This window comes from Oncorhynchus nerka, linkage group LG19 (assembly GCF_034236695.1).
Source record: "Oncorhynchus nerka isolate Pitt River linkage group LG19, Oner_Uvic_2.0, whole genome shotgun sequence".
NCBI lineage: Eukaryota > Metazoa > Chordata > Actinopteri > Salmoniformes > Salmonidae > Oncorhynchus > Oncorhynchus nerka.
In genome coordinates, this window is record NC_088414.1 from 45,591,763 (window position 1) to 45,609,764 (window position 18,002).

At 43.1% G+C, this 18,002-nt stretch overlaps 1 protein-coding gene across 3 annotated transcripts in view; it reads left to right on the top strand.

Annotated features, from left to right (window-relative positions):
* The first annotated feature begins 2,090 nt into the window (after nt 1-2,090).
* cct8 (chaperonin containing TCP1, subunit 8 (theta)) overlaps nt 2,091-18,002 on the top strand; it is a 31,090-nt gene continuing 15,178 nt past the window's right edge. For 2 of the 3 annotated variants that reach the window (XM_065004986.1, XM_065004987.1), the window contains exons 1-7: nt 2,091-2,249; nt 4,183-4,273; nt 4,900-4,979; nt 5,334-5,483; nt 6,471-6,651; nt 12,835-12,896; nt 17,144-17,281. In XM_065004986.1, coding sequence (XP_064861058.1) covers nt 2,190-2,249; nt 4,183-4,273; nt 4,900-4,979; nt 5,334-5,483; nt 6,471-6,651; nt 12,835-12,896; nt 17,144-17,281 — 762 coding nt within the window. In that variant the 5' untranslated portion in view covers nt 2,091-2,189. The remainder of the gene's footprint in view (nt 2,250-4,182; nt 4,274-4,899; nt 4,980-5,333; nt 5,484-6,470; nt 6,652-12,834; nt 12,897-17,143; nt 17,282-18,002) is intronic. The other variant, XM_029653480.2, reaches the window with a different exon arrangement.

Below are 18,002 nucleotides of genomic sequence, written 5' to 3' on the forward strand. Positions count from 1 at the left end.
AAATGCTGTATAGCTCATTCTAGTACTAGTAGTGTGTATTTAAATGATGTATAGCTCATTCTAGTACTAGTAGTGTGTATTTAAATGATGTATAGCTCATTCTAGTACTAGTAGTGTGTATTTAAATGATGTATAGCTCATTCTAGTACTAGTAGTGTGTATTTAAATGATGTATAGCTCATTCTAGTACTAGTAGTGTGTATTTAAATGATGTATAGCTGATTCTAGTACTAGTAGTAGTGTGTATTTAAAAGCTGTACAGCTCATTCTAGTACTAGTAGTGTGTATTTAAATGCTGTGTAGCTCATTCTAGTACTAGTAGTGTGTATTTAAATGCTATATAGATCATTCTAGTACTAGTAGTAGTGTGTATTTAAATGCTGTATAGCTCATTCTAGTACTAGTAGTAGTGTGTATTTAAATGATGTATAGCTCATTCTAGTACTAGTAGTAGTGTGTATTTAAATGATGTATAGCTCATTCTAGTACTACTAGTAGTGTGTATTTAAATGCTGAATAGATCATTCTAGTACTACTAGTAGTGTGTATTTAAATGCTATATAGATAATTCTAGTACTACTAGTAGTGTGTATTTAAATGCTGTGTAGCTCATTCTAGTACTAGTGTGTATTTAAATGCTATATAGATCATTCTAGTACTACTAGTAGTGTGTATTTAAATGATATATAGATCATTCTAGTACTACTAGTAGTGTGTATTTAAATGCTATATAGATCATTCTAGTACTACTAGTAGTGTGTATTTAAATGCTGTATAGCTCATTCTAGTACTAGTAGTGTGTATTTAAAAGCTGTACAGCTCATTCTAGTACTAGTGTGTATTTAAATGATGTATAGCTCATTCTAGTACTAGTAGTGTGTATTTAAATGTTGTATAGCTCATTCTAGTACTAGTAGTAGTGTGTATTTAAATACTGTATAGATCATTCTAGTACTAGTAGTGTGTATTTAAATGCTGAATAGCTCATTCTAGTACTAGTAGTAGTGTGTATTTAAAAGCTGTATAGCTCATTCTAGTTTTTTTATCCATTGTTTTACCAGGTAAGTAGACTGAGAACACGTTCTCATTTGCAGCAACGACCTGGGGAATAGTTACAGGGGAGAGGAGGGGGATGAATGAGACAATTGTTAACTGGGGATTATTAGGTGACCGTGATGGTTTGAGGGCCAGATTGGGAATTTAGCCAGGACACTGGGGTTAACACCCCTACTCTTACGATAAGTGCCATGGGATCTTTAATGACCTCAGAGAGTCAGGACACCCGTTAAACGTCCCATCCGAAAGACGGCACCCTACACAGGGCAATCACTGCCCTGGAGCATTGGGATATATATATTTTTTTAGACCAGAGGAAAGAGTGCCCCCTACTGGCCCTCCAATACCACTTCCAGCAGCATCTGGTCTCCCATCCAGGGACCAGGACCAACCCTGCTTTGCTTCAGAAGCAAGCCAGCAGTGGTATGCAGTACTTCTTCTACTACTGCATTTTAGTTACACTGTTTATACACACCACATATTTATTTATATACTGGATTATTGACACAGCTCATATCTACTGCTGTACATACCATTCTTTGTATATCTACTGCTGTGCATACCATTTTAAGTATATTTTAAGTAAATTAATCCGTTGTACATCGGTATAATTTGCATTTGGATTACTGTTACAGTGCTATTTTGGTTGTTAATTAGACTTTTCTTGAGGTCTTTAATTTGTATTTATTTTTATGTTTAATGATTTGTGTACATGACAGGCGCTAGCTAGCTGCACCCGCTATAACATCTGCTAAACTACATGCGACCAGTACACTTTGATTTGATTTTGACTCACCCGTCCATCCATAGTTTAAAAAAGAAATGTAAAATTAGCTTACTGGAAAACTACAGATTGTGTCCATAAAACAGTAGTTGTTAACAAGTATGGCTTGTCTGTATTAACAATAAGAGTCAGAGGGCAGTGTCCCCCCCCCTCCATGTTGAGTTCACTGGATACACTTTTTTAATTCGAAAACGCCAAATGTAATGTATGTCCTGTGCATCCCTCCGTAGTTGTGGACGCCTTTTCGACAGAGCACTTCCGGATCTCTCTTCTGGCTTTGTGCAACTGCCGAGTTCCACGCTGCCGCTAACACATCTTGGTTACAGAGGTTGCAAAAACAACATTAAAAATGGCAATGCATGTACCGAAAGCACCGGGCTTCGCCCAAATGTTGAAGGATGGCGCAAAGGTAAGATTAAATAAATGTTAAAATTAAACCTAAAAGCAAAAGAGTGGTAGTGTGACCGGGGAAGTTCAGGTACGCACTGTGTCAAGTCATGTGGAGACTTCTAGAAAGCCGCAAGGCCGTGAAATATTTCCCTCCCTGTTTGTGTGTGTATTTTGTTGTTGTATCAAACCTCGGTACTGAGGTACTTTTTCATCTTGCTTTTTTGGGAAATTGTTTAAAATGTCTCAGCTGTAATTGTTGTCGTGGAATGGGTTTTCTTAAGTGGATGGGATAAAAATGGGTTTTCACGCATTGCTAACATGTGGTTGGTTGCTATGATGTGCTAATAGCTAACTAGCCTCAGCATCTGATTTATGTAGCATAGTTAGCTAACTAGCGTCCCATGCGGGCTGTCATTCATTCATACAAAGATTAACTAATTTCTTTAAAAAAAAGTGTTTTTATTTTATTTAGATGACAACAACAATAATTTAAGAAACTGTAGTTCGGATATTGTCGACCAAGTGTGCAGCTACTATTATCTTGTCACTGCGTAGTTGATAGCTACTGTAGTGAGCTAAGATGAGGACGTTGTCACTCTAAAGTGGTTACCACAGCCACAAAAATCTGGTTATCCTAAAAATGTATGCAAACACAAAATAAGCGTTGTCTTAATTTAAGGTTAGGCAAAATGTTAGCGGTTAAGGTTAAATTAAGATTTTAAGAAGATAAATTGTAGGTGGGATTTAGCTATACTTATTAGTTGCCCCTACAATGGTTAACCTCCTCAGCCAGCTAACATTAATAGCCTCCCTGCTCCTTGTTAGTGAATGGGATTAGTTAGCCAGCTCGTTTCCAGAAGATACCGACCCTACTCCAGTTTACACTGAGCTGCACTGGGTTCATGATTACATTAAAGATGCAATGAAGCAGGGAGGGATGGGATATGCCACTGTACTCCAAATGGTACCATCAGCCACACTGGTACATCGAGAAGATTGAAATGCTGCTCCCCCCCTCTGAAAACGACCCTTTGCATCCCATCTAGCAATAGCCACCCGGGCCATTTTGGAACGGCAGTAACAGTCTATTCCTTTGGTTCAACGTGTCATCTAGCTAGTTAGAATGACGAAAAAGGGGTCCGTTTTCCGGGAAACATGCAGCATTTCAATCGTCTCGATGGAGCAGTGTGGATAAAGATATAATTTGGAGGACAGTGGCATATCGGTACGTTTTCCCGACCCGTATTGCGCCGTGCTGCGCAGTGTCTTAATTAATGTATCCATGATTTGCGTTCAGACCCGATTGCGTCGCAGTGTAAACACGTTTAAGGGTATGGTTGGTACCTTCTGGCCTAGTTAAATACGTGTATATAAAAAATGGTTCGTATCTTCTGGCCTATTTTAAAATACAGGTAAATAAAATGTAGATATAAAAAATCTGTCAAGCATCACAGATTAGCAGCGCTACTGGTCAGATTAGTGCCTAATAAGGCATTGCCTCAGAACTGCGGGTTTTACACTCATTTATGAGTCAACTGGTTTTTACATGGATACAATAATGAACTAACAATCAGAAATGTCAAATTCAGACGTATCCATTTATACCGTTTTTTATAGCCTCTGGTATTTTTCCATTGGACGGTTAAATCCTCAATGGGAAATGGTTAGCTAGCTAATATGCACAACTTGTACAAATGTTTGTTCTTCAATCAAATCCAGTCTTTCACTGTCCTTGTTTGGGAAATACGTTATTTTCTGTACTGTGTATTTTGTAGCGTAAGCATTTTACATGACATGAGTCATTTAAGTCGGCTGTTATCCAGAGCCACTTACAGTATTGAGTGTATAAAGGTTTCATGCTTTTTCTTACTGGGAAGTAATGTCAAACTAATGGGATTTTTTTTATGTGTGTACTGACTACCGTCTGTGTTTTTGCTTGGTCACCCCCCCAGCACTACTCTGGTCTGGAAGAAGCCGTGTTCAGGAACATTCAGGCCTGTAAGGAACTGGCTCAGACTACACGCACTGCATATGGACCCAACGGTGAGATCTGTCTGTCTCTCTGATTGCCTGTCCTTTCTCGTTTATGTTAGACGACACACATCCTAACATGTCGACCACGGCGCTCACATTGCGTGCGCGAGCGTTGCAACAAAAAAATAAATGTGCACGTGTTAATTCCGTCACGTCATCCAAACCGTTCGCACTCGTCAAAGGATCATCTGTGTGGCCAAGCGCTAAAATATAACTTTGTTCTATTTTTTGGGGTCTTGGTGCTTTCCAAGTCCTGCCTCTCCCATCTCCTCATTGGTTTTTAGGAGCATATACCCAAGTGGGTGATTGAAAGGTGAACTGAGGTCCAGACTCCAGTCCAGTTGGTGGTGGTTGTCAACCGCCATATAAGGTCCAACGAAGAAGAAGACGGAATTTGTATCCCAGGACAAATGAGCTAGCAACAGCAAGCTAGCTAGCTAAATGGTTGTGAATGTTTCATGTGTTTCGACCTGTCCCCAAAATAATATAGTTGGTTCAGAGTTTGTTTGGATATTTTCAACCTGCGTGTCCTGGTCGCGTCTGGTGTGGGTGGACAACCTCTATATCCGTGTCTGTCTGACTCTGTCCTAAATGAGAGATGGTTTTCTTCACCCTTTTCCCTGTTTAATCTTCAGGCATGAACAAGATGGTGATCAACCACCTGGAGAAGCTGTTTGTGACCAACGACGCTGCTACCATCCTCAGAGAGCTGGAGGTGAGATGTGTAAACACACACTACAACACACACACACTACCACACTACCACACACTACAACACACACACACACACTACCATCCTCAGAGAGCTGGAGGTGAGATGTGTAAACACACACACACACACACTACCATCCTCAGAGAGCTGGAGGGGAGACAGTCTGCTCAACCAGGAGTTCTTATGGACTTGAGTTCGATGAAGACTCCAGGAATGGTCATAAACCTTCATAAGACAATGGTCGCCGGACTTCGTAACCCGGTCGCCGGGTTTCGTAACCCGGTCGCCGGTTACTTCGTAACCCGGTCGCCGGGCTTCGTAACGTAAACCGTTCCCTGTGTGTGGTTCTTCCTCCAGGTGCAGCACCCAGCAGCCAAGATGGTCGTGATGGCGTCCCACATGCAGGAGCAGGAGGTGGGGGATGGGACCAACTTTGTCCTGGTGTTCGCTGGAGCACTGCTGGAGCTGGCTGAGGAGCTGCTGCGCATGGGCCTTTCTGTGTCAGAGGTACGCACGAGCTGTGTTTCCATTTTCATTACGAAGTTTGTATAGAAAATAGAGGTGACGATTGCCTGCTAGGGTGCGTTTTCCATTTAAATATCTTGTGTTGATTAAAAACAGCTGGACATAATGACGTCAAACCTCTAAAATATAATATATAAAAATAACACTTTTTATTTTAGCAAAAAAAAAAAACTGCTGTCCAATACAAATATAGTGGTTGAAGTGTTTCCATTGCCCATTTACATATTCATAAATTGCCAACAGTATGTATCCCTCCCACCTAGCGGTTTCATGTCTCAGGTAGCCTGTGAGATCCAACGTGGATGGGATTGAATAATGAACTACTATTGGCCAGTCAATCTCATGTGCCAACGTATCGCCACGATCGGTGCCATGGTGAGACTTACACTCCGGTAGATCGGATTTTAATTGGTTGGTTAAACTTTCCAGCCAATCAGAGAAGCAATGTGTAGTAATTCAGGTTTTCTTGAAAGGGCAGGGCAATCCATGTTCTGCAACGACAACAAAAAAAAAAACATTTTTTTATTATTGCGAGCGGTAAAGCGTTTAGAATTAAAAGCGGAGTGTGGGGGCTTATCGTGACGCGATGACATCACACGCCCCCAGCATACCTTAAGAAGTATTCTGCAATCATCGTTGATTTAAAAACAGTATTCTATCATTTGTCGCAATAAAGTTAAAACAAAAAATATAAATCCACCCCCCTGTCAAACAGATCAAAGGGGGTTCTCTCTTTTTTTAAACGTTTGTCCTGTATCTGCCGCAGCGATTTATTCACGCTACGTTGCTTTAGTCAAAAAATAATCCTTAATCCCGTAAACACCACACGCTGACCCATAGGAACACGCAACGAAAAAAGCAAAGTTCAGGACAAATGGACAAGCACCTGTCTTATGATATGTCTGTATGTACCTGTTTGACAAGGGCTTCCCTGACGCACAACCCTGTGTGTGTGTGTCTCTCTCCCAGGTGATTGAGGGCTATGAGCTGGCGATGAAGAAGAGTCTGGAGCTCCTCCCAGAGTGCGTGTGCGCTTCGGCCAAGAACCTTCACGATGTAGAGGAGGCCACCGCTATGATCCGCCCGGCCGTCATGTCTAAACAGTATGGCAACGAAGACTTCCTGGCCAACCTCATCGCTCAGGCCTGCGGTAAGAGACATGAGCTGTGTTCGAATACCTGTACTAACATACTGTATACTACATACCCATACTAACATACTGTATACTACATACTTAATGAGTACCCATACTAACATACTGTATACTACATACTTAATGAGTACCCATTCTAACATACTGGATACTTAATGAGTACCCGTACTAACATATACTGTATACTACATACTTAATGAGTACCCATTCTAACATACTGTATACTACATACTTAATGAGTACCCATTCTAGCATACTGGATACTTAATGAGTACCCGTACTAACATATACTGTATACTACATACTTAATGAGTACCTATTCTAACATACTGTATACTACATAATGAGTACCCATGCTAACATACTGTATACTACATACTCATACTAACATACTGTATACTACATGAGTACCCATACTAACACACTGTATACTACACACTGTATACTACACACTGTATACTACATAATGAGTACCCATACTAACATACTGTATACTACATACTTAATGAGTACCCATACTAACATACTGTATACTACATACTTAATGAGTACCCATACTAACATACTGTATACTACATACTTAATGAGTACCCGTACTAACATACTGTATACTACATAATGAGTACCCGTACTAACATACTGTATACTACATACTTAATGAGTACCCATACTAACATACTGTATACTACATACTTAATGAGTACCCATACTAACATACTGTATACTACATACTTAATGAGTACCCGTACTAACATACTGTATACTACATACTTAATGAGTACCCGTACTAACATACTGTATACTACATACTTAATGAGTACCCATGCTAACATACTGTATACTACATACTCATACTAACATACTGTATACTACATGAGTACCCATACTAACATACTGTATACTACATACTTAATGAGTACCCATACTAACATACTGTATACTACATACTTAATGAGTACCCATACTAACATACTGTATACTACATAATGAGTACCCATACCAACATACTGTATACTACATACTTAATGAGTACCCATACTAACATACTGTATACTACATACTTAATGAGTACCCATGCTAACATACTGTATACTACATACTTAATGAGTACCCATGCTAACATACTGTATACTACATACTCATACTAACATACTGTATACTACATACTCATACTAACATACTGTATACTACATACTCATACTAACATACTGTATACTACATACTCATACTAACATACTGTATACTACATACTCATACTAACATACTGTATACATACTGTACTGTATACTACATACTCATACTAACATACTGTATACTACATACTCATACTAACATACTGTATACTACATACTCATACCAACATACTGTATACTACATACTTAATGAGTACCTATACTAACATATACTGTATACTACATACTTAATGAGTACTTATACTAACATACTGTATACTACATACTCATACTAACATACTGTATACTACATACTGTATACTACATAATGAGTACCCATACTAACATACTGTATACTACATACTGTATACTACATACTTAATGAGTACTTATACTAACATACTGTATACTACATACTGTATACTACATAATGAGTACCCGTACTAACATATACTGTATACTACATACTTAATGAGTACCCATTCTAACATGCTGTATACTACATAATGAGTACCCATGCTAACATACTGTATACTACATACTCATACTAACATACTGTATACTACATGAGTACCCATACTAACATACTGTATACTACATACTGTATACTACATAATGAGTACCCATACTAACATACTGTATACTACATACTTAATGAGTACCTATACTAACATACCCATACTAACATACTGTATACTACATACTTAATGAGTACCCGTACTAACATACTGTATACTACATAATGAGTACCCGTACTAACATACTGTATACTACATACTCATACTAACATACTGTATACTACATACTCATACTAACATACTGTATACTACATACTCATACTAACATACTGTATACTACATACTCATACTAACATACTGTATACTACATACTCATACTAACATACTGTATACTACATACTCATACTAACATACTGTATACTACATACTCATACTAACATACTGTATACTACATACTCATACTAACATACTGTATACTACATACTCATACTAACATACTGTATACTACATACTCATACTAACATACTGTATACTACATACTCATACTAACATACTGTATACTACATACTCATACTAACATACTGTATACTACATACTCATACTAACATACTGTATACTACATACTCATACTAACATACTGTATACTACATACTCATACTAACATACTGTATACTACATACTCATACTAACATACTGTATACTACATACTTAATGAGTACCCATACTGTATACTACATGCTTAATGAGTACCCATACTGTATACTACATGCTTAATGAGTACCCATACTGTATACTACATGCTTAATGAGTACCCATACTGTATACTACATGCTTAACCTCTTAAGTCGACCCTCTACTTTTTTGAACATTCTGTTAAAAATCGCGCAACATTTCAGCGCCCTGCTACTCATGCCAGGAATATAGTATATGCATTTGCTTAGTCTGTGTGGATAGAAAACACTCAGACGTTTATAAAACTGGTTAAATCACTGCTGTGGCTTTACCAGAACGGCATTTACATCGAAAAGCACAGGAAAAACTGATCACTCAAAATGGGAAAATATATCCATGCGCTACTTGAACCCATTGATAAAGGTGAACCACAATTAATTGACTGAGGTTGCAGTACCTACAGCTTCCACACGGTGTCTAGAGTCTTGTCATTTCCCTTCGAGTTTTTTCTTGGTCAAACACATGCAGGACACCGTATCTAATCTGGTCTAGGACCGGATATTTTCGTTGAGTTTCTAGCCGGACATTTTTCCAGACGGACAGCTAATGATCTTTACATCGCCTCCTGATGAATTTTATCGCTTATTAACGTTTACTAATACCTAAAGTTGCATTACAAACGTATTTCGAAGTGTTTTGTGAAAGTTTATCGTCGACTTTTTGAATTTTAAAAAATGACGTTACGTTTTGAAACGATGTTTTTTTTCGTTTATCACACAGTCTACATATAACGATATCTAGGCTTTATATGGACCGATTTAATCGAAATAAAGACCCAAATAGTGTTTATGGGACATCTAGGAGTGCCAACAAAGAAGATGGTGAAAGGTAATGAATGTTTTCTATTTTATTGTGCGGTTTGTGTAATGCCGAAATGCTAATTATTTTGTTTACGTCCCCTGCGGGTCTTTTGGGGTGTTACATGCTATCAGATAATAGCTTCTCATGCTTTCGCCGAAAAGCATTTTAAAAATCTGACTTGTTGCCTGGATTCACAACGAGTGTAGCTTTAATTCGATACCCTGCATGTGTATTTTAATGAACTTTTGAGTTTTAACTAATACTATTAGCATTTAGTGTAGCGCATTTGCATTTCCAGAGCTCTAGTTGGGACGCAAGCGTCCCGAGTAGAAGCAAGAGGTTAATGAGTACCTATACTAACATACTGTATACTACATGCTTAATGAGTACCCATACTAACATACTGTATACTACATGCTTAATGAGTACCCATACTAACATACTGTACACTACATACTAACATACTGTATACTACATACTACCATACTGTATACTACATACTTATGAATACCCGTACTAACATACTGTATACTACATGCTTAATGAATATATACTATTAGTTAATTTTAGTACACTGTAAACTAAGTTTCCTTTCTGTTGAGTGTACTAGTTCTTCGCCTGTCTACAGGAAGTTGATGCTGTTGCCATGCAACCTCTTGCTAGCTAGTTAGCTTAACAAATGACTAGCTAAACATTTAACGATTTCCGGTGTGTTCGTAAATTCAGTCTGCAGTGCCAGAGTGTTGTCCGATTTGTCCGTTCGTAAGAGCTTTCTGCTCTCGGCGCGTTCACGGCGTTTGTAAGTTATGAGTTTTGGGCTTTGGGAGCGTTTCAGAGCGCACACTGGACGCTCTGGCTGAGGAGTAGAGTTCATCCGACCAATCAGCAGCAGTCCAGCACCCAAGCTAACTGTCTAACTACATCCAGACACAAATAAGAGAACACTTCACTCTGGCCATTTTATTCTCCCTAGCAGAGCTGGTTATCCAGAGCGCTGGTAACTTATTTTGCTTATTTTTTTGCCTGCATTTTCAACGGTGCCCGAGAGAGAGCTCTGATATCGGGAGTAGATGGCCTGAATTAACAATATCCATTGAAACGCACAGCGGCAATACGACTAAGCTATGAATGGCGTGAATAATCAAGTCAATAAACGTTGGGTAGTTAGTTAGATAGCGGATAGTTATACATCAAACTTGCCAGTATATTAAGTAGCCAACTGACGAGGTAGCTAGCTAACATACCGGTACATACTGCTGTAATGATATGTTACAAGGTTCGTAAGGACAGCGTAGCTAACAAATTGTCAGCCAACATGACGTGTTACTTATTTGAAATGTCATTTATTACTGTAGTGGCTTCCTTTACCATAGCCACTGCCCAAGCCTGAAGAGGGGTTGTTTGGTACGCATACAGTCCACACTCAAGGTTTCCAAACGGCCAAACATTCAATGACATCCAGGGATATGGTGTAACAAAAATGCTTATTCCTCTTATATCTAACAAATAAATGATTCTCCAATCAACTTAAAGCATAGAATACTTGATATGGAAAATGCATATTATGACCCGTCTGTATGGTCAAAAAACTATACCGCTCCCGCATCTAGCAAGGACTCCCTCCCCCGAAGGCCCAACTTCCTGCCTTTATCCTAACACACTTACCACAATACAATGAATGGGCAAGAGGGGGGGGGGGCAAAAACTGAGTTACACTAACAACAAATGAATACATCTCAATCAGGTAAATATAAATCATAAAGGTACCTAATATTTACATTAATATTTAATATATTTACACAAATGTACATGGAGCTCTGTATGTTCAGTCTTTTATACAAATATGTCCAAATTGGCTCTTAACTATTACATTGCTTAACATTTGTCGTTAGTTAATTTTTGATTTGCTCTTGTCTTCAAATCTGAAAATGTTGCGAAGCCACGCCCAGAATAATTGCATTATGGGCCATAAAAGTACAGAAATAGTGTCCTCTTCGTATTTCATATTATATATTCAATTCACGTCACTTGGTGTGCTTTTAATATGAGTATTCAAACACCGCTATGGACAAAACGGTAGAGGATTTATCAATGAAGATTTATTTAGGATTTAGCCTAGAGCAGGGGTGGTCAATGTCAGTCCTCGAGGGCCAAAACACTTCTGGTTGTCATCCTCTCCTTCTAGTCAGGACACTAACTAAACCTTCCAGTTGGAAGCAATAAGCTTTTTCGTAGCCATTAAGTAGTTAGATGCCCAATTAAAAACAGTCATTAAGCTGGAATTGTGTAGTCATGTGACTAGGAAATGTGTGTGTTCACCAGGTAGCTGTGTTGTCCCAAAACTCTGCTCCTCACTACTCAAATGAAAACATCGCTACTGACTAAAGTTACCATTCATGTATATGTAGTAAAGAACTAGTGAAACAACTTCTTATTGAGTTGAACTTTTTTAAGATAGTGTTGAATACTGTTGCTTTTTTCCCCCCTCGTGAGGTTGTGGCGATATACTGCCATCTGGTGGCGACCAGAAAGAACTGCACGATCTGAACTATTTACACATTGTAAATAGTAGTGTTTCTAGGCACAGCCAATGAATCAAATAAATAGGATGTTGATTTTTATTGGCCAGTAGTGTTTTTAGGCACAGCCAATAAATCAATAAATCAAATATATAGGATGTTGATTTTTATTGGCCAGTAGTGTTTCTAGGCACAGCCAATAAATCAAATATATAGGATGTTGATTTTTATTGGCCAGTAGTGTTTTTAGGCACAGCCAATGAATCAAATATATAGGATGTTGATTTTTATTGGCCAGTAGTGTTTTTAGGCACAGCCAATGAATCAAATATATAGGATGTTGATTTTGATTGGCCAGTAGTGTTTCTAGGCACAGCCAATGAATCAAATAAATAGGATGTTGATTTTTTATTGTTGTGGTAATTTTTGTCGTTCTAGTCTCCATCTTCCCCGAGTCTGGGAACTTCAGTGTGGACAACGTCAGAGTTTGCAAGATCCTGGTGAGTGTCCTTGATTACACTGCTACAGTGTCCTTGATTACACTGCTACAGTGTCCTTGATTACACTGCGACAGTGTCCTTGATTACACTGCTACAGTGTCCTTGATTACACTGCTACAGTGTCCTTGATTACACTGCTACAGTGTCCTTGATTACACTGCGACAGTGTCCTTGATTACACATGCGACGGTGTCCTTGATTACACATGCGACAGTGTCCTTGATTACACATGCGACGGTGTCCTTGATTACACATGCGACGGTGTCCTTGATTACACATGCGACGGTGTCCTTGATTACACATGATTACACATGTCCTTGATTACACATGCGTGTCCTTGATTACACATGCGACGGTGTCCTTGATTACACATGCGACGGTGTCCTTGATTACACATGCGACGGTGTCCTTGATTACACATGCGACGGTGTCCTTGATTACACATGCGACGGTGTCCTTGATTACACATGCGACGGTGTCCTTGATTACACATGCGACGGTGTCCTTGATTACACATGCGACGGTGTCCTTGATTACACATGCGACGGTGTCCTTGATTACACATGCGACGGTGTCCTTGATTACACATGCGATTACGGTGTCCTTACATGATTATTACACATGCGACGGTGTCCTTGATTACACATGCGCCTTGATTACACATGGTGTCCTTGATTACACATGCGACGGTGTCCTTGATTACACATGCGACGGTGTCCTTGATTACACATGCGACGGTGTCCTTGATTACACATGCGACGGTGTCCTTGATTACACATGCGACGGTGCGATTACGGTGTCCTTGATTACACATGCGACCTTGATTACACATGTGTGTCCTTGATTACACATGCGACGGTGTCCTTGATTACACATGCGACGGTGTCCTTGATTACACATGCGACGGTGTCCTTGATTACACATGCGACGGTGTCCTTGATTACACATGCGACGGTGTCCTTGATTACATGCATGTCGATTACACATGGTGTCCTTGATTACACATTACACTGCGGCGGTGTCCTTTACACTGATGTCCTTGATTACATGCGACGGTGTCCTTGATTACACATGCGACGGTGTCCTTGATTACACATGCGGTGTGATTACCTTGATTACACATGCGACGGTGTCCTTGATTACACATGCGACGGTGTCCTTGATTACACTGCGACGGTGTCCTTGATTACACTGCGACGGTGTCCTTGATTACACTGCGACGGTGTCCTTGATTACACTGCGACGGTGTCCTTGATTACACTGCGACGGTGTCCTTGATTACACTGCGACGGTGTCGATTACACTGCGGTGTCGCTTGATTACACTGCGACGGTGTCGATTACACTGCGGCGGTGTCGCCCCGGATTACACTGCGACGGTGTCCTTGATTACACTGCGACGGTGTCCTTGATTACACTGCGACGGTGTCCTTGATTACACTGCGACGGTGTCCTTGAGTACACTGCGACGGTGTCCTTGATTACACATGCGACGGTGTCCTTGATTACACTGCGACAGAACAGTCTGTCTGCCTTGTGTGTTGCTTTTGTCCCATCTGCGTTTACATTTTTTAAAAAATGTTTATTTGATTGGTCTATTCTGTCTCGTGTCAAGCTTGTTCTTTTCCTTTCGGAAATACATTAGTGCAACACATTCATTTAATCCGATGACTTAAGTACAAAAAACGATTTGCATTGGTCATTATGTTTTGCTTGAAGTGAATCTTGGATTTTTACCAGAGAACAGGCGGCTAGACATCAGTCAGAGAGAGCTGTCTGATGGTGGAATGCCCATTGGTGAATTCTCACTGGAGTTTAGAAGCAGAAATTACAATGGTATTTTAGTGTTTTTATGTGTGTTTACAAAACACAGCAAGATATTACTGGTTGGGGGTCTGTAACGTGCTAGGCGTTTTATGGTGGGGGGTCTAGGCGTGTTATGGTTGGGGGGTCTAGGCGTGTTATGGTTGGGGGTCTAGGCGTGTTATGGTTGGGGGGTCTAGGCGTGTTATGGTTGGGGGTCTAGGCGTGTTATGGTTGGGGGGTCTAGGCGTGTTATGGTTGGGGGGTCTAGGCGTGTTATGGTTGGGGGGTCTAGGCGTGTTATGGTTGGGGGTCTAGGCGTGTTATGGTTGGGGGGTCTAGGCGTGTTATGGTTGGGGGTCTAGGCGTGTTATGGTTGGGGGTCTAGGCGTGTTATGGTTGGGGGTCTAGGCGTGTTATGGTTGGGGGGGTCTAGGCGTGTTATGGTTGGGGGGTCTAGGCGTGTTTATGGTTGGGGGTCTAGGCGTGTTATGGTTGGGGGGTCTAGGCGTGTTATGGTTGGGGGTCTAGGCGTGTTATGGTTGGGGGGTCTAGGCGTGTTATGGTTGGGGGTCTAGGCGTCTGGTTGGGGGTCTAGGCGTGTTATGGGGGGGGTCTAGGCGTGTTATGGTTGGGGGGGTCTAGGCGTGTTATGGTTGGGGGGTCTAGGCGTGTTATGGTTGGGGGTCTAGGCGTGTTATGGTTGGGGGGTCTAGGCGTGTTATGGTTGGGGGTCTAGGCGTGTTATGGTTGGGGGTCTAGGCGTGTTATGGTTGGGGGGTCTAGGCGTGTTATGGTTGGGGGTCTAGGCGTGTTATGGTTGGGGGTCTAGGCGTCGTGTAGGCGTGTTATGGTTGGGGGTCTGTAACGCTAGGCGTGTTATGGTTGGGGGTCTAGGCGTGTTATGGTTGGGGGTCTAGGCGTGTTATGTTATGGTTGGGGGGTCTAGGCGTGTTATGGTTGGGGGTCTAGGCGTGGTTGGGGGTCTATGGCGTGTTATGGTTGGGGGGTCTAGGCGTGTTATGGTTGGGGGTCTAGGCGTGTTATGTTTGGGGGTCTAGGCGTGTTATGGTTGGGGGTCTAGGCGTGTTATGGTTGGGGGTCTAGGCGTGTTATGGTTGGGGGTCTAGGCGTGTTATGGTTGGGGGTCTGTAACGCGCTAGGCGTGTTATGGTTGGGGGTCTAGGCGTGTTATGGTTGGGGGGTCTCTGGGCGTGTTATGGTTGGGGGTCTAGGCGTGTTATGGTTGGGGGTCTAGGCGTGTTATGGTTGGGGGTCTAGGCGTGTTATGGTTGGGGGTCTAGGCGTGTTATGGTTGGGGGTCTGTAACGCGCTAGGCGTGTTATGGTTGGGGGTCTAGGCGTGTTATGGTTGGGGGTCTAGGCGTGTTATGGTTGGGGGTCTGTCTAGGCGTGTTATGGTTGGGGGTCTAGGCGTGTTATGGTTGGGGGTCTAGGCGTGTTATGGTTGGGGGTCTGTAACGCGCTAGGCGTGTTCTGGTTGGGGGTCTAGGCGTGTTATGGTTGGGGGTCTGTAACGCGGCGTGTTCTGGGGGGGTCTATGGTTGGGGGTCTAGGCGTGTTATGGTTGGGGGTCTAGGCGTGTTATGGTTGGGGGGTCTAGGCGTGTTATGGTTGGGGGGGGTCTAGGCGTGTTATGGTTGGGGGTCTAGGCGTGTTATGGTTGGGGGGTCTAGGCGTGTTATGGTTGGGTGTCTGTAACGCGCTAGGCGTGTTCTGGTTGGGGGTCTAGGCGTGTTATGGTTGGGGGTCTGTAACGCGCTAGGCGTGTTATGGTTGGGGGTCTAGGCGTGTTATGGTTGGGGGTCTAGGCGTGTTATGGTTGGGGGTCTAGGCGTGTTATGGTTGGGGGTCTAGGCGTGTTATGGTTGGGGGGTCTAGGCGTGTTATGGTTGGGGGTCTAGGCGTGTTATGGTTGGGGGTCTGTAACGCGCTAGGCGTGTTCTGGTTGGGGGTCTAGGCGTGTTATGGTTGGGGGTCTGTAACGCGCTAGGCGTGTTATGGTTGGGGGTCTAGGCGTGTTATGGTTGGGGGTCTAGGCGTGTTATGGTTGGGGGGTCTAGGCGTGTTATGGTTGGGGGTCTAGGCGTGTTATGGTTGGGGGGTCTAGGCGTGTTATGGTTGGGGGGTCTAGGCGTGTTATGGTTGGGGGTCTAGGCGTGTTATGGTTGGGGGTCTGTAACGCGCTAGGCGTGTTATGGTTGGGGGGTCTAGGCGTGTTATGGTTGGGGGGTCTAGGCGTGTTATGGTTGGGGGTCTGTAACGCGCTAGGCGTGTTATGGTTGGGGGGTCTAGGCGTGTTATGGTTGGGGGGTCTAGGCGTGTTATGGTTGGGGGTCTGTAACGCGCTAGGCGTGTTATGGTTGGGGGGTCTAGGCGTGTTATGGTTGGGGGTCTGTTACACTGCTCTCTGGTGTGTCTGCAGGGCTGTGGACTGACTTCGTCCTCGGTGCTCCATGGGATGGTGTTCAAGAAGGAGACGGAGGGAGATGTCACGTCAATTAAAGACGCCAAGATCGCAGTCTTCTCCTGCCCCTTCGACTGCATGGTCACAGAAACCAAGGTAGGATGGAAATATGTTACCTCTGGCTCCCTCCCTTCCTCACCCTGGCTCCCTCCCTCGCCCTGGCTCCCTCCCTCCCTTCCTCGCCCTGGCTCCCTCCCTTCCTCCCTTCCTCGCCCTGGCTCCCTCCCTTCCTCCCTTCCTCGCCCTGGCTCCCTCCCTTCCTCCCTTCCTCGCCCTGGCTCCCTCCCTTCCTCGCCCTGGCTCCCTCCCTTCCTCGCCCTGGCTCCCTTCCTCCCTTCCTCGCCCTGGCTCCCTTCCTCCCTCCCTTCCTCGCCCTGGCTCCCTCCCTTCCTCGCCCTGGCTCCCTCCCTTCCTCGCCCTGGCTCCCTCCCTTCCTCGCCCTGGCTCCCTCCCTTCCTCGCCCTGGCTCCCTCCCTTCCTTCCTCGCCCTGGCTCCCTCCCTTCCTTCCTCGCCCTGGCTCCCTCCCTTCCTTCCTCGCCCTGGCTCCCTCCCTTCCTTCCTCTCCCTGGCTCCCTCCCTTCCTTCCTCGCCCTGGCTCCCTCCCTTCCTTCCTCCTTCCTCGCCCTGGCTCCCTCCCTTCCTTCCTCGCCCTGGCTCCTCCCTTCCTTCCTCGCCCTGGCTCCCTCCCTTCCTTCCTCGCCCTGGCTCCCTCCCTTCCTTCCTCGCCCTGGCTCCCTCCCTTCCTTCCTCGCCCTGGCTCCCTCCCTTCCTTCCTCCCCTGGCTCCCTCCCTTCCTTCCTCCCCTGGCTCCCTCCC